Source organism: Seriola aureovittata, chromosome 16, assembly GCF_021018895.1.
Source record: "Seriola aureovittata isolate HTS-2021-v1 ecotype China chromosome 16, ASM2101889v1, whole genome shotgun sequence".
Classification (NCBI taxonomy): Eukaryota; Metazoa; Chordata; class Actinopteri; order Carangiformes; family Carangidae; genus Seriola; species Seriola aureovittata.
Genome location: NC_079379.1, coordinates 13928558 through 13955304, shown reverse-complemented (window position 1 = coordinate 13955304; position 26747 = coordinate 13928558). Strand labels below are relative to the sequence as shown.

The 26747-nt window shown below is 41.5% G+C and overlaps 1 protein-coding gene across 2 annotated transcripts; it reads right to left on the bottom strand.

Annotated features, from left to right (window-relative positions):
* Window positions 1–5079: 5079 nt before the first annotated feature.
* On the bottom strand, window positions 5080–25991 carry zbtb10 (zinc finger and BTB domain containing 10). Of its 2 annotated transcripts, XM_056399323.1 has the most exons (5): window positions 25076–25991; window positions 17098–18133; window positions 11444–11509; window positions 8969–9144; window positions 5080–8202 (listed from the first exon to the last, which is right to left on the bottom strand). In XM_056399323.1, exons 1-5 carry the CDS (start codon window positions 25748–25750, stop codon window positions 7921–7923), a joined length of 2235 nt encoding a protein of 744 aa, XP_056255298.1. In that variant the 5' UTR covers window positions 25751–25991; the 3' UTR covers window positions 5080–7920. The 2 variants fall into 2 exon arrangements, with proteins under 2 accessions (XP_056255298.1, XP_056255299.1); XM_056399324.1 differs by lacking the exon at window positions 11444–11509.
* Between the last annotated feature and the right edge of the window lie 756 nt (window positions 25992–26747).

Genomic DNA, 26747 nt, shown 5'->3' with positions numbered 1-26747 from the left:
ATTGTGAAGTCCGATTCTGTCGGTTCCTCGATTAGTCCGAACAGGTCAAAATCAAAAGGGAGTTTCATCAAAGTATTCCAAGTTGTGAACATTGTCATGTGAAGTCAATTTCAGGCTGTCAGCGACTTTATTCACATCACGTCTCTCTACGTTTCATCCATTTTCACTCTGTCCCGCCTGCCTGATAGCGGGTATGCTTGTTTTCCTTAGCTTTCTGCCCACAAACTGGCGGTGTCCCGGCAAAGTTCAGTTCAGATTTCACTGCAGGAGGGTCGGGTGAAGACAGCTAGCTTACCGGTGCGGAAAAGTGATGGCACAATTCTGCCAGTCAGAGAAACCGCTGTTATGGTCAACTGTCTATGTTGTTCTTCTTCCTTTATGGTGTTTTAAGGAAGTTAGCATCCAAAATGTTTCATTACTGCCACCTCCAGTTTACTTTCCCTCAATGTTCATTCATGTCAAATTCGTTTTTCCAGTCCAGTTTTCCTTTGAAAAATAAATAACCATTTCCTTCCCTAAGCATTGTCTCCACATTTTAAAATACTTTGTTTACTAATGTTGGAGTCCTCCGGCGCTATCTTCATTAATTGGCTACTGCCTTTGTCAATCATTTTAGCTTCTTATATCCGCCCTGTCAAATGAGACCAAGCAGGGAGGCTGGGCACTGAGCCAATGCTTATTGGCTGTGTAGAGTGCAGGGGGAGATGTGTGAGAAAAAATATCAACAGTCTTGAATAATGTAAAAAGGCTTTTTACCCATTAAATTGTTTCATTGTGTTTTCTACACAATTTTTCAATTACAGACCTTTTAGAGAGGTTCAAGGACACCAGTGAAAAAAATAACTAAAAAGCTGTCATAAAGTTAGGCCTAGAGGCCTGAAATTTCCCACAGGTGTTTTTAACAAGATATAGAATGAATTTGATGATTTTCATAGTCTTGGCATGAAGTATAGTCACTGTTATCAAATATTAGGCTTGGGCTAAAAAATACCTCGTATGAACTGATGTAGATTAGGTTGGGTTTTTAATCACCTTTCAAACGATGTCTTGCATTTTGGTCTCATAGTTCTGTTATAAATTTCTTTCATTTGAATATGCAAATGTGTGTAAATTACATTTAAAAACACAGAGTTCACATCAAAATTAAGTCAAGTTGAGAGTTTTTTTACTCATTAGGGATTCATACAATGAATCATCGTAAATTTGAGTTGTCACTGAAGGAAGGGTGCAGAGCATTCATATACGCTATATGTCAGTTCTTCCATTTCTGCTTTCAGGCACTTTAATGCTGAGGCGTGGTATCCTGCTCACACTCCTGATCCTCTCTCCCCTTTTCAGAGTGAAACTGTTTGTCTGCTTCAGGTTGCCACTGATTGGCATCTTTTTGTTGCTGTAATTTCTCACTCTGCTTCTTCTGGAGCTCAGTGATAAAATACTCTGCCTGTTTTGACAGAGACTTGATCTCTTTAGTCTCTGTCTTTAACCTGGTAGAGAGCTCACTGACCTTCTCCTCCTGACAGGCAATATGTTGCTCTGTTTTCGACCTGGATCCCTAGAGCCTTGTTTGCTATGTTGCAGCCCTCCAGCTACTCGATGTAACACTAATCCATCTAATATCTTTCATTAGACCTATCATGTCTGTTAAATGCCCAAAGTTTATTATGCAGGTTAGGAAAGCTCGTTTTCAAGCTACAGAAGATATTTTACAACTGCTCTCACAGGCTGAGTAGTACTGTCCTTGAGAAATAAACTGACCTTTATGGTTTAATTGGTGAAGAGACACTTTAAATGTATAAAGAAAAGAAAGATTAGTGAGAAAGACCAAAAAAAAGTTTAGTTGTTTATGTGACAAAATGTTGTAGCATCACAGGCGGTCAGTTTTAAAGCAGCAGTGTAAATGCGGGACATGTGCAGCGCAGTATTAAGCCGTCCTGCTGGGAACACTTTGCACATGGGAACCAGATTTGTCCCAACACCAGTCCAGGGTCACAGCAGGTCACAGAGGAGATAATAGCGATCAGAGAATAATCTTTTCCATTAATGTTTGCTCTCCCTTTGACCTCTGAGCGCCTCACTGTGAAGCATGCAGCCATCAGCAAAGCAATGGAGCAATACACTGTGAAGGTCAAAACCACAACAACATGCGCACACACACACACACACACACACACACACACACTTCATACCCACACAATGGGTGGCACTAGGGTTCTCCTCTCGACAGCTGCAGCTGTGACCACATGATTACCTGTCTTTCCACCTAAGGTTTTAATGTCCAACCCACCACACACACACGCACACACGCACACACACACACACACACACACACACACGCACACACACGCACACACGCACACATGCACACACACACACACACCTGCATGTTGCCGCCATCCGCTTTGCCCCATCCCTGTGGACATGAGCTCCAGGAGTACCAGGAGAGAGAGAGGGCAGTGCAAACAAACTCTCCCCAGGTCCGGGGCTCTGGTTTCAGCCTTCCGTCCGTCGTGGCTGGGGGGCCATGGGAACACGAAGCGCCAGAGGCCCTGTGTCAATAAGGAGCAGTGGTTCAACACAATGGGGGCCTGCCTGCAGACAACACCGCTGACAGATACCCACACAAAAGGCCCTGTGAATGGGAAGGAGGTTTATGCACACGCACACACACACACGCACATGAACACACACACACACACACACACACACACACACACAGACACACACACACACACACACGCACATCTTCACAGAAAAGAATGGGGCAGTGTGTGGTTGCCCACAAGGCCAAAGTTTGATGACTGCTTCTGTGTGTGTACAGATACACTCAAACACCCAGCAGTGCTTATGCCCACGAGGAAATAAACACACTCTCATAAACTGAGGCAAGTACACAGTTTACACTTACAGTACAGCATGTACCACAGAAAATCAGTGTGACAAACACACATCAGTAGATTGCGCTTTTAATGCATTCTTTGCATTGGTTTCAGTCTGCTTTTCAGTCCTAGAGTCAAATTGATAGGATTTGATGCATTCAGCCGTTCAGATAACTGTACCATCAGATACGTTAATCTGACTGTGTAAATCAGTGTATGGTTGCGTTTGACGAACCCGCATGTCGAAAAGTTAAAGTTTTAATTGTGGTTATCATGCATACTTGGGAATGAGAATATCTAATCTGTTAACATTGTTTTTATGCTATAACCGGGTTTACACGACAACCTGAGCAGCACAAAGGTTTTGTTGTGTTAAAGGAAAACCTTTAATCCTAGCTCTTATGCAGTATTTGCGTTACATTTGGTTGTCACTACATATTCACATCCATCCTCAAGCCAATACTACTCATTTGCCAGCCAAAACATTGTAACCTAAATTAAAGCAAGGGACAAATTACTACTTGTATTTAAGAATTCAATCATTCAAAGCAGATACCAAAGGTCGCTGCAACACTAGTGCCAGTAAATCCACATGTCATCAATGCTTCAATCAATTCTTCCAACAGTGGTCTCACTATATAACTGGGACAGTGCAGGAGCTGACTGCAGTGAGGAAATGTAAAGAAATGTAAGTACTGCCACCTGGTGTCAGCTAAGACAAAAAGCTGGATGATGTTTTAATCTGAGACCCAACAGCAGGTGGCAGCACTTTGTGGCTTTTAGACGGACGATGAGTTCATGACTTATTTCTTCTTATTAAAGCATCCAGCTATCTGTCAGTCAGTCAGTCAGCAGAGATCGAATCCCTGGGCTGGAATTATGCGCAGAGAAAATCAGAGCTTGTTGGATCACTGAAGGGAACAAGATCATTTGCCACCAGTGGTGTTTTTTCTAACAGAGCACAGACCGCACTATCTTCTGACCTGACCTGAAGCTGTGCAGCATTTCAGTAAAGCTCTGAAAATATCATCTCATCACCAGGAATGAGTACTCTGCCTGCCTGATGTGCGTCACCCTGTTGTTATCTCGCTAACCACAGGTGTCTTCAGAGTGAGCTGTGTCTGTGTCACTGAGCGAGCCGTTGTTTACAGACGACTGGGCACACCACAGGTTTTACAGATGAAGTTCAGTTAACTCATCATAATGAGTACTACTCATGATATGTAATGTCTGCTGTGTCTTTCTTTTCGTTTGAAAAAATAACCCTGAACATGCCAATAGTTAGATAATCTCAGGTTTGACTTGGGAGTTCAGTTTTTAGCAGATTGGACGTGTGGAATCAGCATATCTCAGCTGCTACTTCTTCAGCTTTGACCACTCTTTTTTACATCTGTCTGTAGTGAGTCCCTGTATGGTGGAAAGTAACTAAGTAGATAAAGTACAAGTACTATACTTAAGTACAGTTTTGAGGTACTTGAATAACTCCATTTCCTGATTCATTCTACTTATGCTTCACTACATTTCCGAGGGAAATATCATACTTTTTACTCCACTACATTTATTTGACAGCTATAATTACTAGTTAATTTTCACATCATTTTAATACAATAATGTAATGCTAAAGAGCTCCCAACCTTTTTAGCTGGTGTCACTGTATAAAAAACAGCATATAGTTAAAGCCCCTATATTACATTGATGTCTATGAGTTGTTAGCAGCTCCAAAAAAAGACACTTTTCATATTTTAAATAACTGTTTAAGGCCCAAAGACAAATTTATTCTGATATGTCAAAAATCCCCATTAATCTTCTCATGACCCCTCAGATTTATCTTGTGAACCATGAGGAGGGCCGACCCCTAGGTTAAGAACCACAGGGCTAAACCATTTAACCATACATGTACATGACATAGCTCTGACTATTTACATCTCACTAACTAATACTGCCATATAAAATCATTTACTCTTGATACTTGGTGTCATCAAAACCTGTGTACAGTGTAGTTTTATGTATACATAAGTTAAACCTAATCAAGAACTGCTTCATAGTCTGAGGTGTATCTCTTTTTTCTTTACAAAGAAAATGTGATGCTCAAGGCCTTGAACAGATGGATCTTGGTTTCATTTTTCCAAACAGAAATAGGTTTGTTCAGCCCATCATCAGAAGAGTAAACATCCTTCTACAGGAAAATGATCACACAAAAAGGTTAAAGCAATATCAAAGTTTTATTCTTAAAATGTAGTATAGAGAGGAACAGTAGTACAATTCAGAGAGAAAAGAGGAGAATGTAGTTCCATCTTTGAAAACCTTTGATAAAAACGTAAAAAGAGTAACCTGAATTTGCTTTGTGTTCGGAGGGCACTGAGGCGCGGCCCGAGTTTTGCATCACTGTTAAAGTTCGAGAAATTGAAAAATACAACCTTCTGCAACAGCGTAAAAAAATACAGCTGGGGAAAAAAAACCTCTGCTTTACATCTGTAGTGTTTTTGCTTCGTTTTTCGTGTTTTTTTTTTTTCTTTTGTCCATATAACAAATACAGCATAAAATCTAAAATGATACATCATAGTTTTTGAGTTTCATTCATTACAGTAAAATCAGTAGGATGGTAAATAGTATCAAAAGAACAAACAAGACAACAGGATGGTGTGATGAACAAGCACACAATGTGAACAGAGAGAGAGCAAGAAAGCGGAAGGTTAAAGTTCACGGAAATAAACCACCACATCAGGCGGTTTGTAGCTGACTGTCAATGTGTTCCATTAAGTAAATCCACTATTTAAATAATATATTCTTCATATATATATATATATTTATATATATATATTTATCTCATATATTCTCCACATATATATATATATATCCGTAATACAACCCCTCCCACAGTGATTTGAAGGTAAAAGTGACACCAAGAGGATGAATATCTCTATGACTTAAAATATATCTTCTTCCACTGAGAGTAAAGGGAAGTTACACATCGTCTGTATCATTAGCACTTCAGTACATGCTGTATACTCCACTGCATATGAACAGATACTGCTGTTCCAAGATTTTAACCCGCAAACAATCCGTGTTTCTTTAGAAAATATGTGCTTAATGAAAAAACTAACAGAGAAAGGAAACATCTGTGGAAAGGAAAATTAAACAAAATATGTATCTAGGGTAAAGTGAATGATTCTGTAGCATAAAAACATTTAAAAATCTCAACAATTACAGACACGAGCAAGGATTTTCTACACTAAGCAAGTTTTCACCTGGCTTTTCTCATACATTATATTTCAACAATAATTAAAAACAACAATTTTGGTTGGACAAATAGAAATTAACAGTCTTGATTGCATTTTGGAGTCAATATATAATATTAAATAACAAAACAAAAATGTCTAAAAAAGTTGCGCATTGGAAGAAAGACACAACAGTTTTTATATAGTTCCATTCAGACCCGCTTTTGGGGAAGCAAGAAAAACAAACAAAAAGAAAATTATTTTCATGAACGCAAAAGTAAGTGCATGTCTATGAGGCGCCATAGAGCTTCACTTTTTGTGGAACAAAGTGTTTTTCTACCTGGCAGACCTAAAAAAAATAAAAACAAACTTACATCAAATTAAACAGATGACATTTTGTATACCTTTTACACATGAAAAATGGAGTTCTTTCAGAGTTAAAACATCACACATCATGATTTTCTGCACACTTCTCCCTCACAACCAACGTTCAAGTGATTCAAAATATATATATACTGTATTTACTATATAACTCAGTACCAAATATAAACAAACGTATAAAGGTATTGATGTCCACTTAGGTCCTCAAAACGTCAATTACAAGTACTGCCGGTAGTTCTACAAAAATGGTATGTGTGTATGTGTGTGTGTGCATTAAATAAAATAAAAAGCTTAAAAACAATGGCAAAGCATACCTGATAGTCGCCGTAGCACAACAGTGTTCTATAGTTTAAGCTGATTACATATGTATAACTGAGTCAGTTTAAGCTTTATGATTATAAACATCATATATAGCCTGTAGGTCCAGTATTCTGCAACAAGCATTACAGCACCAAACTTTTCGTCATTTGGCAAAATTCAAGCTTTAAGTGAAAGTCAGATGCTTTTCTTTAATAGTAATAAAGTGTTACTGTGACGCCGTGATTTGTATAAAGCTAGCAATAACATTTCCCCTTGTACTTTCGCTTTTTTTTTTTTTAAATTCATCTTTTTTCCCCCTTAACAAAAAACCTCACGTTGTCTTTTTTCTTTTTTAAGCGTATTCAGTAGTTTTTGTTTCCTGCTAAATCTTGGTGTGCGGTCTGTTTGGCATAATATCACAACCCTCTTAAATTAATCATAAATATGGCTGTGATACATTAGAGTCACAAAACAGATTTTTTGGTTCCAAGATTAGTGCAGGGAAAGAAAAAAAAGAAAAGAATAATATAATATTTAGCGCATCTAAACAAGATCTACAGAGCAAGTTAAAAATCTTCCTGTCGGCAATAACGCTCTTCTTCTGTGTACTTCTACAAGCATCAAGCAATATTCTCTCAGATTGCGCACAAGCAACAGCCATTACTGCGCCCGCTGCAGACAAAAACAACAGAAATAAAAATTATAGCATCTGATAAGACCATAATAACCTCTCTTCATAAATTAAATAATTAACATTTCTTTTTTTTTTTTTTTTAGATGATTGGCCTACCCCAACTCAAAAACTACATCATCACCCTGCCCAACTCTCCCCCGAAAAACAGGAAATAAAAATACATCACCAAAAACCTGATTTATCATATTATTCGTCGTTAGAATCTTTCTCTTGTGGGCTTGGGGCCCAGAGTTGGACACATTTTAACAATAATAAAATCTGTACATCTTCTAGAGTTCCCACTCTACCAAAGCTTTTTTTTTTTTTTTAAATCCATCTCTTTGTCATATACTTGCACAATTAAGTAACCTCAAGGTTTGATAGCACTTTGGAGTTGATTGTTTACCAGCTAGTTTTTGTATACATATATATTAAACATCAACTTTTATTTTGTTTCTCAAGCTTGTTAAAATTAGTCCTTTTCTGGGGCAGCACCAGTGTTGCCCTCACCCCAATTTGATTGGTCGTTGTCGGTAGGCTCCTCCCCCTCCAGGTCCTCCCCTTCCTCGCCTTCGAAGTCTTCGTCACGAGGAAACTCCATGCCCTCCAGGCCCTCCTGAGTGGCCTGATGCGAGTCGGCGCAGTCTGCACATACACCGTAGCGTCGCGAACCGTGGCGGATACCAACGCTGGCTGCAAGCATGAAGATCTTCTTGCACACCATGCACTTGTACTTTTTGTCCTTCTTGTGCACCTGTAAGAGGAATGGGGAGAGAGAAGGAGGGGGTCGAGGAGATGGAGTGAGCCAGGTTAGATGTCATTTGAGGTTTGGATTCACTGGCCATTTGTCAATATGACATTTACAGGAATATTTTTTGGGAGCTAGGCTAACCGGCTGCTAGCGGTAGCTTCATATTTACTGTAAATATTTACTACGGTATAAATCTTCTCATCTAAATCTCAGCAAGAAAGAAAATGACTCCATTTCCCAAAATGTCAATCTATTCATTTAAATAATAATGAAGAACAAATGCAGTTCTGTCTTTTTTCTACGATGGGAACTTGGGTATAAAAGAAAAAGCTTTTGTTCCATTAAGCTAAATCTAACAGTCGAAGAGTTTACTTCAGCTCATTAAAACCATTTAGATTACATTAATATTTAGTTTGTTCTTTCAAAATGTGCTGTTAGTACAATGATTTACTAAGCCTTCTTATTTTTAAACAAGTAATGTGGGACAGTCTCACAAATCCTGTCGTTTTGTACCACTTTGTGAGAGACCCTAAGATACTCCATGCATTAGAATGAGATAATACAATGCCAGAAACTTCTAGTTTTAAAAATATAATTTTACATTCACTGCCTTGAGCAAAATCAACCAGACAAACAACAAGGACGTGAAGAGTAATGATGTGGGAGCGGCCAGAACACTGTAGTACTGGATAGAAGATGGTGGAGACACATTACATGGTGTTACAAGAGAGGAAGAGATGATACTGTGGGTGTACATGTGCAGACTCACCAGGGAATGTCTCTTTACGTGCTCGCGGCGGGTGAACAGCTTTCCACAGATGTCGCAGCTGAAGGAGCGCACGCCCGAGTGGATGATCAGGTGCCTCTTGAGCGTGCGCCGGTGCTTGGCGATGTAGTTGCAGTGGGGGCACTTGAGCTTATTGAGGGCTAGGTGTGAGGATTCGCCTGGGCAGAGACAGAGAGTAACACAAATATGGAGATGCAGCCAAAGGTCAGCAAGAGACTATGGTTTGTTTTTTCGCTGAAGTTTTAATTTGACTGGACTTACTGATGAACTTGAGATGGAACAAGGCAATTATCTTAAAAGCTACATTTACATCTATAGATCCTCTGATGAGAGAGGGGTGTGTCAGGAACCAATATCCTGTTTATCAAATCACTGAGTTACGATGCGGTCACCATTATAGAAAATACAATCCTCCAACTTTTATGTATCACAGAAAGCTCATTTAATCGAAGCTATAGAGGTTTGTTAAACTGCAGAAATGCAACCGATTGTGTCAGCCATGTAATCTTCACAATCCTGCTCCATCACTGTTGCTAAGTAACTGGTGCTTGTCTGCAGCTCAATTTAAATGATGTTGGAGGTCTCACCATGGCAATGTTAGAAAGGATACAGAGTCATATTAGCAGTGAATTTAAAGCAGCAACATGGATCTGTCGTACTACATGAACATAATAATGCACATAATGTTTGGAGTAAGATCATCATTTGCAATGTAATGGTTGAGATCCCAACTGGAATTATGTCTATTGCAATTTAAGAGAGTTACAACTAGTAATCTAATGACTCAGTTCCATAGGCCCTGTTCAGACCTGGCATTAACATCCATCTCGGCTGATCCGATCCCAAGTGGACAGCTCTAAGTGCAGGTGGGAACGAACCCCAGTCGCATTGAGGACATATTTGAGATCCGATCACTCAGACCACATTCTGCGGAGGTTTGGGCCACATGGCCACATCCTTTTAGCAGTGTGAACACAAATGTGTCCTGGGCCACATTGTAGGACCGCCTACTCAAATGACATCCTCTGCCACAGTCTAATTAGTCCTGTCACAGTTTCATAATGAACCGAAAATATTTTACTATTTCAAACGGCTAAATCCTTATTTCATTTCAGAGCTGTGCACAGTGCAATGATTTGCTCAACCCCTCTGTACAACTGGAGGCAATGGTATAAATGCGTTTTTTTTATTTCAGTGTGTAAAAGAAAGAAATCAAGATGTCCTCACACAAGCATTTTCTTCATTATCCCTCTTGGGAAATGCTAACAAGCAACAGAGGACAGCTGGGCTTAAAAATAAATAAGCAATCTATTGATTTTGAAAAGGCTCCAAACAGAGTGCTAGTCTTCACTGTTGAGAGAGTGGGGTAACAGGGCCTGCCTTTTGTTTGAGCCATGGAGCACACAACAGAGGCGTTGTCAGGGTAGGTTGCTAGGGGGAGGAGGGAAGAGGGTTGATGAGAAGCAGGTCACCTGTGTATTCACTCTGCGTGCGGGCGTGTGTGTGTGTGTATGTTATACACAGCAGAGGAGCACCATGTGTGCTTTTGAGCTTTCACTGTCACCTATATATATACATGCAGAGCAGACAATAAATATAGTCTTGAACAGGTACAACTGAACTGAAACTAAATCATATAAAATATAGGCATCTCGTTGTCCTCACAATGGCTGGCTGGCATATACAGCAGGTGTAGCACTCTCCATCTATCCACTCATTTTCTGTACCCACTTTATCCTGTCCATGGTGCTTTTAGGAACTAATTTAATTTTGGATAATTACATTATCATTAAATTAACTATGCTATCAGTTGTAGTGAACCTTTTGTCTACAGGAAGTGAAATTCAGCAGGCTCTGGACAGATTACAACTCAGTTGTGCTCCTGCACACAGCTGATGAAGTGGGACAATAAACTTTTTTCATGTCCGTCCTGCAAAAGCGAGAGCTACTATTATAAATACTGTACCTGCAAAACATAAGTCTAACAGTGTGTCCCAATTCTATACTACATACTCAATGTATAAAGTATGTACTATATATAGTACTAATTGTCTCGGTACACAGATTTTGCAATAACACATACATACTTAACATTTTATACTAACAGGAGGTGCCAACTAAACATTACAGAGATCTAAAATGTTTTTAATAGTTATTTTTTGTTTCCTGTTGTGTTTACGCAGCTGTTTTTCCACCATCCACAATTAGTTTTTAAATTTTTTTCCAGCTGTGAGCAGTTACTTTGTGTAAAAGGCTCATGCAGATCAAGTACACATTTAAAACACTGGTTGAACATGAGTCCTTCATTAGAAATGGAGTGCTCTCTTATTAAAAAGGAAGCCTGCTGAATGGACTGCCCACACTCAATTTGAAAAGACGCATTTTAATTTTTTAAATTTCACTGAATTAGCCTGTGCTGGGTTTTTTTGTGGTAGTCTAGAGAGTACGGCGTCTTACCATTCTCCCAGGACTCCCCTTGCTGTAAGTCTTGGATGATGCTATACTGGATCTGATTGGCCAGCTCTGGGAAAGGGGAAGGGGGCAAGAGAAATGAGAGGGAGAAAGAGAGATGAGAGGTGGTTGAGAGTCTGGGGGTTGCACACCTAACAACGCCTTGTGTACACAACTAAACCCCCCTCCCACATGAAACAATAGAAGTTTCAGTTAACAACACAGGCAAAGGCAAACACACACACACACACAGGTCCATACTATATGTAAAGCAGTGTGATCCTCAGGCCAGAGCAACAACCCAACGGTGTAACTAGGGCTCCAGCAGGGAGGGAGGGGTTAATTAGAGAATGACAGAGTCGAGCCCTCACACCAGCTCAGCTTACACTCAGCTTTTGTATGTGAGCACCTGTGTTTGCGTGCATGCGTGTCCGGTTCTTCCAGCATCAGCGCTTAGAGTCCATTAAAGACACGCCCCTGTGAGTGTGTGTGTCTATTCTCCCTGGGTCAATATTTGGAATAGTGAGGACAGCCCCAGTGCATTAGAGTGGATTAGGGAGAGAGGGGACTGCCCCTGGCAGCTTTGCACCTCTCAGGGATGGGGGGTGGGGTGGGGTGGGGTTGGAGGCTGGGTTTTAATGTGCATGGGTGTGTGTTTGCGTGCACGCTTTAACAGAGACTGGTGTGTATGCAAATGCATTTCACCTGCTCTGTGTGCAGCACCCACCCTTTAAACAATCCAACAGTGTTGTTTGGAGAAGACTCAAGAATTTATGGGCCATGAGTGAGTGTTGGTTGTGGGCTCAGTGTGGTAAGAGGAGACAGCAATGGCAAAGTACTTGGAGAGTTGAAACCACCCTTCACTTTCAACTATTTTAAATTTTGCACAACACTAGCTTTCCTGTGACTCTGTAAAATGTTTATCTCTGCAGTTTTTTGTTTTTTTTTAGTAAATCATTATCAGTAGTTTTTCCATTTTAAAATTAGATAGCCACCCCTTGGGAAAAGAAAAAAGATGATGATGAGATGATGGTGATTAGCCGTTTTAAGATTTCATATCATTAGAGCTAATGTGGTGCAGCTTTTTTAGCGCTGAAACATTTAATTGATTAATTGAATATTCAAGCAACAAAATAAATCTGCACTACAATAATAACTTTTTTCCACCAAAATGCCATATATTTCATGGTTGCATGTTTTATATTTTGTAAACTGAATATCTATTGGATTTGGGCTGGTGGTTGAACGAAACCAGACATATGAAAACATCACCTTGGACTGCGGGAAATTGTGACAGGCTGTTTTCTGGCATTTTAAAAGACTAGATTAATAATCTATAATCAGCAGATGAATCAATAAAGATGATAATTGTTAGTTTAAAAACAAGCGCATATTATGAAAGTGATAAAGCAACAGGAAGAGCAGCACCAATGGAGCATGACCAGACAGATCAAACTGAGGCAAAATGAAAGCCAAATGTGACATCAGTGTGGGAAACTGGGACAGCCCGTATTGGTGGATAACTGTTCATAGGCTCAAAGTGAAATATGCAAGCAAATGAAAACTAATGGTGCAAGAGGGTTGTCCATTTTAAAGCCCATCTCATATCCAAAAGATGAGTTTTTGGTGCCAAGTAATGGCCATGAGCAAATTGGTAAATCCTTCCTAGTCTCCTGTGCATCACTTTATATATTAACAACTTAACAGGATAATCTAATAACCCCCAGACAGACATACACATTATCATTTTTGCTTTGTAAAGCATAACTAAAATTTTGCCATCATGTGATGCACACATTCAGAGTGAGCCAAAACAAATGAGCATTGTATGTAATATAAGACTGATGAAGCCTGGACAGCAGGGAGAGATTGTGGGAAATACCAACACAAACTGAAACCTTTGAAAAAATGACTTTCCGTCCATAAATGTTACTGGACCATCTCTTCATGTACATGGCATTAATATGGCTTTTACATGCTCTGACTATACACATGCAACAGAGCAACAAACTATCGTTCTCTCTGCCTGTCTCCCCATGTAACAATAGATAGACAAAGTAAATCTTGTCAGTGATCTCAAATAATATATTAGTATTAATGCAACAAAACCCCTGCCATTTCTGAGCTTCATCTTCAGAAAGCACTATGGGGAACAATTCCCCCTAAAAGGAACTGAGAAAATGTTAGGAAGGCACTCATCTTACAATGGTAACTGAAAACACTGTATACAGTATGACATTGCTGATAATCTGTCCAGAGACGAAACTTTTACATTTAATTTATAAATAGGCCATTTGTTTATTTCTACTAGAAAGAAATGGGTAGAAGGTCATCCTTTCGCCCCGACATCAAAGAGCGTCAGGATAATTTGTTGCACGTTTCAGCCTCAAATTCTCTGGACACCACCTCTCCCACATGTTAGACAATAGAGCCTCCATCAGTTACAGACTTGCAGTGTTTCTGAATACAGCAATAAGCGATTGACTGTCAAGACTGGGAGAAAGTTATTCTAGGTGAGCCTGTCTACATATAAATCTTTATAACTTTAAGCCCTTTCAGAGACTTAATATTCACAAATCTATATTTAAACTGTTGCTATATACTGTATGAATGAATTGTATTGTTTAGGGTAAATGGACTTTTGTTATAATTTAAGGGTAAACAGCTGCTTTGAAACCTTTTACTGTGACTAACAACCTACTCAACGTCTCAAACATATCTTTATTTGGAAAGGTGGTAGAGATGTAGAGCTAAACAACAGACACATGAAAAGAAGGTTGGAGAGTTAGCACACATGCAGACAAACTCTTTAAGTGAGTGCCTCTTCAGGCTATTACAACACCCAGAATCACTTCGTGCACACATTAAAAAGAACCCTAGGAGGAGCTGGAGGCACTAAGAGCATTCAAGCGCATTTAGGGAGGCCTGGGGGAAGAAATGTTTCCCCTGCTTTCCTCATTATCCTGCATTAGGGAGGGCTTCTGTCTCACACACACACACATACAAAATGTAGTTCTCTCTCTTTTTCTACATACACCACCCCCAATCCATACCACTCCACTTAATATGTCATATCATTATGGTTACATGGAGTGCCATGCTTAATGGGGCCAACAGAAGGAAAAGGCTGGAGCTGAGAGAAGAGATTACTAAAAGCGGTGCACTGTATGTGGTTAGGATGGATAGAGCAATGGATAGATTAAGAGATAGAAAGAGTAAGGTATCAAACAGTAAACAGACAGAGAGAGGGAGCGGAAAGGAGAGCAAAAGTTTTATCAAGTAAGAATGAGTGAAAGCCACTTAAAAAGCCTGAAGGGATTTTTTGCCAACCATATAGTGTTGGTTTAAAGTTAATGAGGGATAGGACAAATTATACTTTCAACTCTCTCTCCAACACTCTTTTAATATATTATAGTATTTTACAATTTTCTACTGTAGAACATGAAATACCAATCTGAATCAATCATGTTTCATCTTTTCTTTAGAGCAAGTTTCAGCAGCGACGTGGCAATACATCTCTGTGCTGAGCACGACAGGTGGGCGTAACTTTCGAAAGCCCCCTACTCTGGAGTGATTAGTGGAGCGCTCAGCTGGGAGTGAGTTACTTGTTGGCTATGTGAGGCAGGTTAAAAGCTTGATAAACAAATATCCCTGCTGTTAGGTGCAACAGCAGGGTGTTAATTGAAAGCTTAAAATCCATACTTTTTGTGTTGTGATCAATAATTTTTGTGAAAGCCAGTGATCATGCCAGCTTTTCCCAGCTTTTCCCCGCTGAGCTTCTATGCACTGAATTGCATCGGAAGATCATGGCTGGGACATTGTGGATAAAGCGGTGACAGATCACTCATATAAATGAGGCAATGCTGCTCCCAAGTAACAACAGTGAGTTTCAGTACTAGATTAAAATGATGCAAAATTTTAGAAGCTAAAAGACTGCAAGCAATCACATGCGCTGCGTGGAGGCAATATTTCAAACTTATAGAATTTTATTTATCTATCTTATCTATACTAATACATATTTCTTGGGGTATCAAATATGAAACTTGGGGGAGATACGCATTCAATTTTGTACAGAATACTAATACTTGTATTTGATGTAATGGTGCAGACTGTGTGAGCATCATTTTGTTCAGTAGTAGTTCAGTAGTTTAATGATTCAGAGGTTAAACTGATGCCAATGGGGAGTTAGTGGGGCATAAGGCAGACAGAGCTACTGATGCTCACTGACTGGTTATTGTGTCTCCAACTTGCAGTAGTTTTAGACCAGGTTTACAGACATAATCACAATGCATCTGTAAAGAAAAAGGGGTGAGCAGGGGAGACTAATATTGGTAAATTTCAACTTTTAAGCCACAGGACCACAAAAAGGGTTAGCCGATTGTTCATCATCACTGCCCTTCTCTTACAACATTTACGATTCCTTTAGCAGGAAGGTTTGTCAGGATTGTTTATCATAATACATTACTACCACCTCCTCTTTTAATGACGCTGCTCTTTGAACCTGGGCATGTTGTTGAGCATTATGTTTTATAGGCTACTTCAAAATGCAAAGCTGAATGTTGTACAATGTTTTAACAGAACTTTCCAACAGGAAAATATCTATTTCACATCATACATGTAAACATTCATGTGATCATATGTCACAATAATACTATATGTATCACTCTACCATAAAAAGGAGTCTCTACATTTCACTTTCTGAGAGTATTCAGTGTAAGTATTAAAAAATTTATGACTTGACAGTGAAGCTATACATATTAGGGTTGCACGGTATACCGGTACCAGTATAGTACCGCGATACTAGAGTTTTGAAAACGGTACTATACCGGCATTTAAAAACAAACGGTACTTTTATTTCATTTTATTGAATGCAAATGAATTGGTAAATTGGAGCCTGTCTCTTTAAGCACAGCGAGGCCAGCGAGTGTGACGTAGTTGCCCGAGAGGATGTAAGCCGCGTCCCACGCGCACTTAGACTGAGGAGGAGAGAGAAACGACAAGTCGCGTCTTAGACAGACGGAGCGGGTTGAAGAATATACCGTAGATAGAGATGGCAGCTGCAGAAAAGCCCGTACTTGTGGTCAAAATGGGGGCCCGAAGTTCGGTGTGGAAATATTTCGGGTTCAAACCGAACGATAAAGGCGAGCCACTGAACCCAGAGGCACCGCAGTGCAAGCGGTGCTACAAAGTGTGTCTCGCAGAAGGAGCCAACACTTCAAACCTGTCGAAACATTTAAAGGACAACCATGCGGACTTGTTCCGAGACTTCAGTCAAGAACGACAGGTGATAATGTTGTTCACCTGTTCACTGCACTGTAATGTCAATGAAAGAAGTACAAAGCCCCTCCCAGCCCAGTAGTAAACCTACAGTAGCCTGCAAACAGAGAGCTAAAACATGTCCATGGTTAATAAATACATTAAAAAATATATTTTTGAAAATTAAATTACATTCTTTAAATATTTAAATAACCCATTAAGGCAATACATAATATAATGAAATATTTTTTACAAAAAGTATCGAAAAGTATCGAAATACATATTGGTATCGGTATCGAAACAGAAATTTGGTATCGTGACAACCCTAATACATATATTACGGTGGAAAGAACTGGGAGTGGTGTCTGTGTGAGGTGTGTTTAAGGTGCAAATGTGCATCTTACCTGCATTTTCAGAGAGGGAGGAGAAGTCCTCTCTGGGGTAGGAGGCTGAGGGCTGGATGAACATCCCCTCATCAAATCCTTCTTCAGGCTCTGGTGGGAAGTTGTAGACAAAACGCCGTGTTGTGGTCTGTTTTTTCCTCCGACCGCTTCCAGCCGCAGCATCCGGTGCCTCACGTTTTATTGCTGCGGGTGCTGCTGCAGCTCCACCTGTGGCAGGCTCGTTCCAGACGAAGACCTGCGCCTGGCCACTGGCTGCCCGTGTTTCATTGGTCTCTGCTGAATCAGAGGAGTTCTCGTTGTGGTGGGTCCAGCTACCAGAGGCTCCAGGGGTCACCAGGGCACAGCCCTCATTCCCGACCACTGTCACCTCTATATCGCTGGTCTCCTCCTTCACCCTGCCGCTTTCATCATCTTCTTCTTCCATTGCTTCTTTTCCTTGGTTGTTGCTGGCCTTGATCGACAGCTTTGACAGGATGCTTGTGGCCCAGAAGTTGCTTGGTTTCCGGTCCAGCCTTCTCTGTCCTTCTTTGGCCACCATCTGCCTCTTGTTGTAGTCCACCACCACTGAATCTGGAGCCTCCTGCTTGATGCTGATATTCAGTGCATCCTTTATAAAAGCCCTACACGACTGTACAACTTCTGTCATCTGGAGGTAACTAGCAACAGACATCACCTCAATGGCATTTTGGCTTGTAAGCAGTAGATTCCCGGAGTAGAGAAAGTCGAGGATAACTGAGAAGCCCTGCACAGCAGCAACATCCAGGTGCGTGACCGTGGCCTGGTCCTGGGCCTCACTCTTGGTCAGACAGTAGAGGGTTTTGAAGTAGCGGCTGCCCGCCACTAGGATGTTCTTGTGTGCGCGGAACACCTGGCCCGAGACGACTATGTTGACGTCACAGAGGATGCCACTTTTGCGTTGCTTGTCCAGCTCCTGGAGAAGCTGGTAACAGTAGGAGTTCTCATTGGGCTTGTTGCGGTAATCTTCCTCTGAGCAGTTAGTGGAGGGGCTGGCGTTGTCAGAGGGCCTCATTGTCTCCTTTTGGTGAAAGAGAGGAAGAAATAAAAGTTATTGCAGGGTTTGTATGCTCAAACAGGTCATTTGCAAAAGCAAGCATAAATACACTTGTACACAATTATTTTCCTTTCCTGTAACTCTGTCCACACACACACACACACACACACACACACACACACACACACACACACACACACACACACACACGGGGTTCCCAGTGTAACACCAGCACACCTGCCCTAGGGGTGAAACAGGTTTGACAGGCTTCTGTTATGGGAAAGGTGGGAAAGAGGCAATGAAAGGTGCATTACTTTTAGGCTGGGTAGTTTTACATAGCCTTTTAATCAATTTGTTTTCTTTATCCCACACTACTAAAACACAAAAAAAGTATAGCGTTGGGCAAGATAACAGTTCAATAAAACCTGAGAGACTGTAATTTAACATGTAAAGGCATAGTATTTACCTTTTGTTGTTATACAGTAGGAGAAATCCACCCCATATATTGTACCATTACGAATACATTAGACTGCAGTGTTCACTGCTTTTCAAGAGTGTACAATTTCTCAAGGTGGCTCACCAATACATATATATTTTACTTTACGATTCCCTACATTTTCCAGAATGCATTTTGACAACCATAGAGAACGTGTCCAGACTTGTTGCATTCTGTAACTGCAGGCTGAGAGGGCACAGTGATAGTGGGGTAAAATTTTCATTGAATCGAATTCTTAAAAGACAACATATCCTGTGGCTGCGCTCCAACTGGTGGCGAAATTAGCATCACTACTTCCTTGATCAAGTATTACTTGTATGACTGCTGAAAAAACTCACAGAATGGTGAGCCCTGAAAGAAACCTTTGCCCACTGGGACTGCCATGAAACCCTTATACTTTTGGTTTTAGATGGATGAATATTTTATCCGATTCTATTTACGCTGCATCTATGACACATACATTTAAAACAACTCTCCATCACGTCAGGATTCCTCTCAGTAGCTATTTCTGTGTGTTGGAAAACATTTGAGGCTTTTATTTCCTCTAAAAAGGAACAGTTATCATTTTGCCAGGAGAAAAATCTAACACTTAATTTGTACTATAGAGAACATCTTGGTTGAAGAATTCATGTAGACTAAGCTAGCTGGTTATTTTTTCATAATTAATCAACACACTCCAAATTTGGTGATTGGAAAGTTTTGCAAGATTCAAGATTTCTCACACATTTAGCTTCCATACAGTAATATTCTGCCTCTCTTTAACTTTGAAACTGAATGTAATACGGGCCATAATTCGGCCTGCAGGAGGACTGACAAGTGTCCAAAGCAGGACACAACCTGACTGTAGGCTGGGAGGGGAACTGGCAGAAGCACAGAACTACCCTGTAACAGCCCCACTCCCCCTCCCCTGCTCCCCCGTAACAGGGCACAGGGCCAGACTGGTACGGAGCAGAAGAGAGAGGAGTATACACACATGTGCATACATATGCTTACCAAATACACGGCATCACATATAACCCAAATAGTTTGGCTTGAGGCAATTGTATACATGCTCCGAGACAAAATACACAGCCCAATAAAAATCAAATATGCATGTCCACCCAGAATGAGTACAAGTCTATATTATAGTGTTTCCACAGAGCACACACATGCAGCAGCATACATCTCTAGCTCATTTTAGAATTGCACAGCAGATGTCCTAATCCAGAATAATTCACATCGCCCGAGCCCTGCATTTTTGCCCCCACTCACCACCATCTCTTATACACACACACACACACACACACACACACAGCTGGGGTTTCAGCTCAAGTAATTCAGATTAAATCCATTTCTCTGAGGTCCCCACCCAGCCCCCACCCCTACTCCCTCCACACTGCAGCTCTTGTCCAGGGCAGCCTGGGCACACAGTATAGTATAGGGGGGCTTATCATCCTCTGCCACAGCTGGAGGGGGAGAGATGGGATGAAATGAAAAGGCAGAATGAGGGAGATGGAGAGGGCGAAAGTGGGTGTGCTTTTCAGGCTAGAAGAAATAAAAAGAGAGAGGATAGAAGAAGAGAAAATAATAAGAGACAAGAGCTAAAGTGAGGAGCTCTGATGGAGACAAAAAAGTAGAAATAGAGCTGATAAAAACTAAGTGAGAAGATGTGAAATAGCTGGAGCATAAAAGAGAAAAGCTTAATAAAACAGACAAAGAAAACAAGTGAGAGCATGAGGCAGAGATTGAGAGCGTGAGACCTTGAGCCTCGAGAAAAAAGGACAGAGGAGAAAATGTGGAGCAGAGGGGGACGAAAAGTGAGCGCAGTAGGGAGAGGGAGATGGGTCACCCCATTTTAGCCTTCACAATAGCCCATGTTCTGCCCGAGGCTCATTGTCCACTCACTGTGGGCCTTTGAGAAAGGGCTCAGCACTCACTCTCTTATTACACAGAAGCTCCCACTTGCAAACATAGAAAAGGAGCCATGGTGTATGTGGGTGAGGAGGAGAGGGAGAAAAAATTATTCCATGATATACACATCAAAGCCTCTGGAGGGGCATGGTCATCTTGTTGAGTACTTTGATGGAATACATTGGTGTGGTGTGGTGAAGAGCAGGAGGGCTATCACAACAAGACGAGTTAGATATGCTTTCAAGTTAGATTGCCAGTGGTCATGCACGGTTTCTGCTGCATTGTTTTTGTCTGCTACTCTCCTCTTTTTGATAAGTTTAAACCTAACAAGCTTTTAACTTGTATTGCTAATGGATGATGAATTATATTTAGCATCCTGCAACAAAAATACCTTCAAACTTACATTTACAGTCAGAAAGCAGTGAGGGTTAAACAGAAAAAAGAAGCCAATGCATTGGAAATTCCATAAATAAACAAGCGTTCTCAGATTACTAGTGCCAGGGTTTTGTAGACCCCTTTTATCATTTCAACCAACCAACCTTCCCACCCCCAAAACCCCATGACTCCCCTAAGCTTTTATCTATTATACATAGCAAGGCAATGGGCCAGAGAGGTAAAACTTTGCCTGGCAGTTCTGATATGAATTCTGTGTGTGTGTGTGTGTGTGTGTGTGTGTGTGTGTGTGTGTGTGTGTGTGTGTGTGTAAGCACACTTATTGGAATCAGGCTAGGACAGCCTGGTACTGGATAAATTGCTCCATACTGGCCTCATCAGCAGCATCATCCTTTCTCCAGATGTGCCACGTGTGAACTGGGAGCTAAAGAAACCAGCAGACCAACCCTGCACAGCAGATGCTGGAGGCAAAACCAGCCTGAGCCAACAGAGAATGTGGGGACAATATCAACCTACCCCAGTCATGACGTGGCTAGGTTTTTTTTATTTGAGCGAGAGATGGTAGGTATGGAAGAATGAAAGGCAGTGAGAGAGTGAAAGAGAATCCAAGAGGGTGCTGGAGAAAAAGAATCCTTTGATCTAGGTCAAACATGGATGCTTCAAATCTTATGTGAATGTCCAATAAGAATTGATTTACAGGTGGATTAAGCAAACCAAGATGGTCATAAATTCAAGCTTACTGATGCACTGACTACACAGTCAAGATTTGCTGCAACTTGGAGAATAGAGTCCTTCAACAAAAATAAACCACAAACCCAAACAAACCACAAAGGCCCAAGGCCAGCAGATCCATGCCAAACACTCAGACACACCTCTAACAGATCATGTGATACAGCAGTGTCCCCATGCAACATAATGACCCACTGGAGCCAGTTTTTGTTTACTTTTTACACACACACACACACACACACACACACACACACACGTTTGCCTCCATCCCCTCTCTCATCTACACCCACCCACCTCAATCCAATCCCCTGGCCAGCCCAGCCCTGAGGCCAGCTCCACCGGTCCTTTCCTACCTCTCTATATCAACTGTATCCTTCCCTCAATCCCCCTCTCCTCACTCAACCCGTCTGTCCCTAGATGCTAGAACAATACCGCAGTGTGCATTTGGCCCAAGGTGTGGGAGGGCTGCACCGAGTGTCTCTCGGCCTCCTAACAATGCCTCAACAGAAGAGGCAAAGGGGGGGGGGGGGGGGGAATGAGGGGAGGGTAGAGTCACTGATGGATTCAACGAGAAGAATTCTCCCTCTGGCTCCACCCCACCCCATTCCCTTGACCTGTGACCCCCAATAAACATCCCATCTATCTGGCAGACACCAGACCGCAATGGGTGGATCCCCTTCCCTACGCGGGGAGACTCACTCTTAACAATGAGTGTGGTGTTTGTCTCAACTAAAATGAGAGTGAAAATTACTTGTATAGGCCCCCCATATCTGAAATTCCGCCCTGGGGGTCAGTAAAGACTAGTGTTATCTTATCGTAGTGATGCAGGTAAAAAATTGTTTGGCTGTAAAAGTATGGAAAAGAATAGTTCCACACATATTATCTAACCTGACTACAACATCCTTCTCCTGTCCTGGTTGAACATAGGTCAGATATTGGTGAGCAGGTGCCTCTATTAAAAACAGGAATTTAATTTGTTGTTGATGTTCAAACAAAGCACAAAAAGACAGACAAGAGAACACGTGAGGGGGTGAGAGAGAAGGGAGTGTATGGAGAGGGTGGCCATGGAGAGCTGAAACTAACTTTATGCAATAATTATGCAATATACCTCTGTGTGTTACATTGTATAAGGAACTACAGCTGTAGTAGCCACAGTTGTGGCAATGAGTGTGGGTATAACAAGTTTGGTGGCCCCACATCATGCACATAGCTACTGTATGAAAATAGGCGTGGGAATGGACTACTTTTGTCTCATCACAACCTTTTACCAGTTTGTGAATATAAAACGAAAGAAATGTTGCTTGAGAATGAAACTGTCCCAGATATGTGATCTCATACCTGATTACAGAGAACCAATGGTATACTTCTGCCTCATCTTAACCTTTTACCAGTGAGCATAAGGAACAATCTGAGCACAAGACGGCATCTAGAGAATTAAGGACAACAGCCCCCTTCTCCAAGGAGACCCACATTTACCACAGCTGCCCTGGTGTGCTGGGGCTAATCGAGTTAGCTTTAACGAATGCAGCAGAGGCCTGACTAACGTCAGGAATGGGTGAATAGAACAAGACGCTGCCTCGTAACACCATAATTCCCCTTATCAGAATATAATAAACAGCAGAAAATAATTCAATACATATCAGGATTAAATCGTTTCCAGTAATGCAGCAGCGGTACTTTATCTCCCCAGCTCTATCCATTTTGAAATGGCCTGGATAACCTCTCAGTACAGTGTCTGGGGTCCTTGTTGCTAGGGAAAAACCACACCAAGCCCCTAATCCACTCCTACTGCTCTCCTTACCAATTAGAGATGTGTACAAGTTAGCGGATCACTTTAAGTCATTCTGATTAGTGATTGCGTGTACAAAGGAAGGAACTAAATGTAGTAGTGCAATCCTCTTCAGTCACAAATTAGAGTCAAATAGCATCCCGCACGTAATTCCCCTGACAGCTCAGACCATTGTCAGGATATGAAGCTGGATGTGGCAATGTACAAGGAACAGTAAGTAACAGTAAGTTTTTCCTAATATAATATTAATGGGAGAAATGTCCTTGCCTGATCATTCAGGCAAATTTGCACTTCCCATTTTTATGGGGTCACTGAAAGAGTACCATAGAAATGTTGCAGACACTGCAATAAAAATAATGAACCAATAAAAAGACCTCATGCACATCAATAAAGACAGCGATCACCAAATATAAAGGTGGCTTGGTTGTTTTCCAATTAAAAGCATTCAATATAATACACTATATAACATATTGTCAACAACTTTACCTCAAGCTTAAACTAACCAGAAAGACTTTATATGCCAAGTAAATAAAGAGGAGTAATAAGGTTCCAGTCTTGTGTATACAGGATGGCGCCTTAATCATAAAATATGCCCCAAAGGTAGAACACTAGAGACCATTAATCCAGAAATATGTGGATGACAGGGTCAGGTGATGCCATGTCATTCTATTTACTGACATCAATTTCCCTCATTCAAGCCTTTTCAAGAGATTGCATATGGGCCAGGCAAGCTGTCAGGCTCTGGGCAACATGATTTACTCCTCCTCTTGTCCAGTCCTGCAAATGACACCATCTATGGATTTTGGGGGGTCATTCTAGCACAATGCCTCTAATTTAGCTCCCCAAAGGGAGGAGGAGGTGGTGGAGGAAGAAATGCGCCAGAGGTCACAGGACTGCGAGCCAGCAGAACTGCATGAGAGGCCAAAGGCGGGGGGTTGGGTAGGGGTGCGGTTCCCCAAAGGCTGCTAGGGTCGAGCCCTTGCCATTGTGTGACCTCTAGCAAGCTAGCAATCAAGACAGCTGCTGATGCAACAAAAGGGTTTGCTGTACAGTGTGCATCTAAAACAAAGAACTCTACAACACTACTATTGTCCATTACATGTTAATGACTTTTGAGGCAGCGGAAAATAATTAACACTTGTGACATGCAATTCATCGCCCAGCATGACGAACAGCCTCCGGTGTGACAGTAGCTAGCAGGTGTCACACTGGAGGAGGTTTGTGCGTCTAACTTGACACTTGATAGACGCTCACATTTTAGCCATTAACTGAATCAGAGAGATTTGTGTCACTCACACTGAGAAGTGGTTGGGTGCATTTTTGCCATTCACTAACTCTCTTAGTTGACGTTAGCCTCGCGAGGGACTTTCCAGTACCGTCACTAGCCATATAACTCCGGCTACAGGGAAAAGCTACAAGCGGCTAGTTAGCTAGGCTAGTTGTTAGCTCAGGTTAGCAGGCTGATGCTAGCTAATTAGCCAGGAGAAGGGATTGTGAAGCTTAGGTAATAGCCTATTATCGCCTTATTTGTGTTTTACAAGTTATACAAACTGCCTTTATAAGTGACAAACAAAACAGACAGTGACATATGTTTTGACAAATGTTTGGCAGCTATTTAATGCGACGCAGGTAAATAAGCGAAAGCGTCATGAACGTGAGCTAACGTTACCTGTTTGGTGGGGTCATTTCTCCCGTGCTCAGAAGACAGGTGATGTCTTAGCAGCAAGGCCCGTTTGTAGTTGCGACTGCCTTTGACAAGCTCGTCGCTGTTTTTAGTGGCAATGTTGTGACACCAAGAACAGGACATGAGTCCCGTCTCCTGGCAAAATTTGAGCCATGGAAATTCTTGTAACCACGAAGCATGGAATAGTGAGTGTTTCTGAAGCAACGTCTGCGGTCTCATCTCTACCCCTGATTTCCTGGATCCCGTCTCGCCTCCCGTCGCACCGCTCCCCGACTCCTGGCTGTCGGCGTTGGTGGGACCGTTCCCCGCTGTCAAGCTACTCCCCTCCCTGGACCCGTCCTCCCCTTCCACCGAACCGACACGATCGTCGCCGTCCCCGGCTGCCGAGCTGCCCCCTTCCGGGTCCTCTTCTTCCTCCGCCTCGGGTTCCGTGCTATCGCTGACAGACCCAGCGCCCTCTACTCTCTTTTGCGATGGTCCTTTCGCCCCCAGATCCCTGTCCTCCTCTTGATCCGGCCTGTTCCCGTTAAAATGTCGGTCTTGACAGGCCGGGGCCTCCCAGCTGTTACAGTTCCCCCCACCGATACCGCTGGAACCCGTTAACCCAGCTAATCCACCTCCTCGGAAAGCCAACGACCTGCGGTTTCTCTCACCGGACATTTTTCTTAATATATAATAGAATCTTCACTTTCTCAACAGTATTCCTCTCCGACAAAAATAATGTATTTGCAAACGATGTATTTTCCGAAAGAGATGGACCGTCGTCGTTTCTTTTCACCGCTTTGGCCCTCCCGGTGAGAGTATGTAGGTTATGCGGAAATAAATAAAGGTTTTAAACGCATAATGAATTTCAGGGTTCTCGCTGCGTCCGCGCAGGCCCCGCAGAGGTCGAATGGCAACGACTTTCTTCCCCACAATGCACCTCGATCAGAGAAAGGGGGGGTTGGAGAGGGAGGGGACGGCTTTAAAGGAAGATGGGGGTGCTGTTGATCAGCAAGGGGTCTTTTGTGTTTGAAGGCTGCACCCATTTTCCGCATGCTTTTGATCTTTTGGCTTTGCTTGTCTTCTCAGACCATAAATGCTAACTTGTGTGCCCCACTTAAGCCCCTCTTCTAAAAGCGGTTAACTTATTATTACTACATGAATTCTATGAGAACTTCTACAAGAAATTTTATTTATAAAAGAAAGATCATTAAATTATATATTTAAAAAAAAATGTATAATATATATAGAACGATTTGTAAAGTAACTTTTATATGTATATATATATATATATATATATATATATATATATATATATATATATACTGTATATATATGTGTGTGTGTGTGTGTGTGTGTGTGTGTGTGTGTGTGTGTGTGTGTGTGTTGTCTAAATGGCCTATTAATATATATTCCATTACATTAATAACATTAATATTAACACTCCATTACAGGAAAAACCCTTTTCTTTGTCTAAAGTAAATGAGGTTAATCTAGAGTGTATGCCACCATGATATCATGGTTTATTTGATTTGCTTGTCCTAGGATACATGAATTAATAAATAAAAAGGTATAAACAGCTATAAGATGATAAAAAAAACAAGAGTTCAACAAAGTCTTGTGATGTGCAATCATTCAGATGCAAAATTTGCATCCTCAGGAAACTGGTTAGATG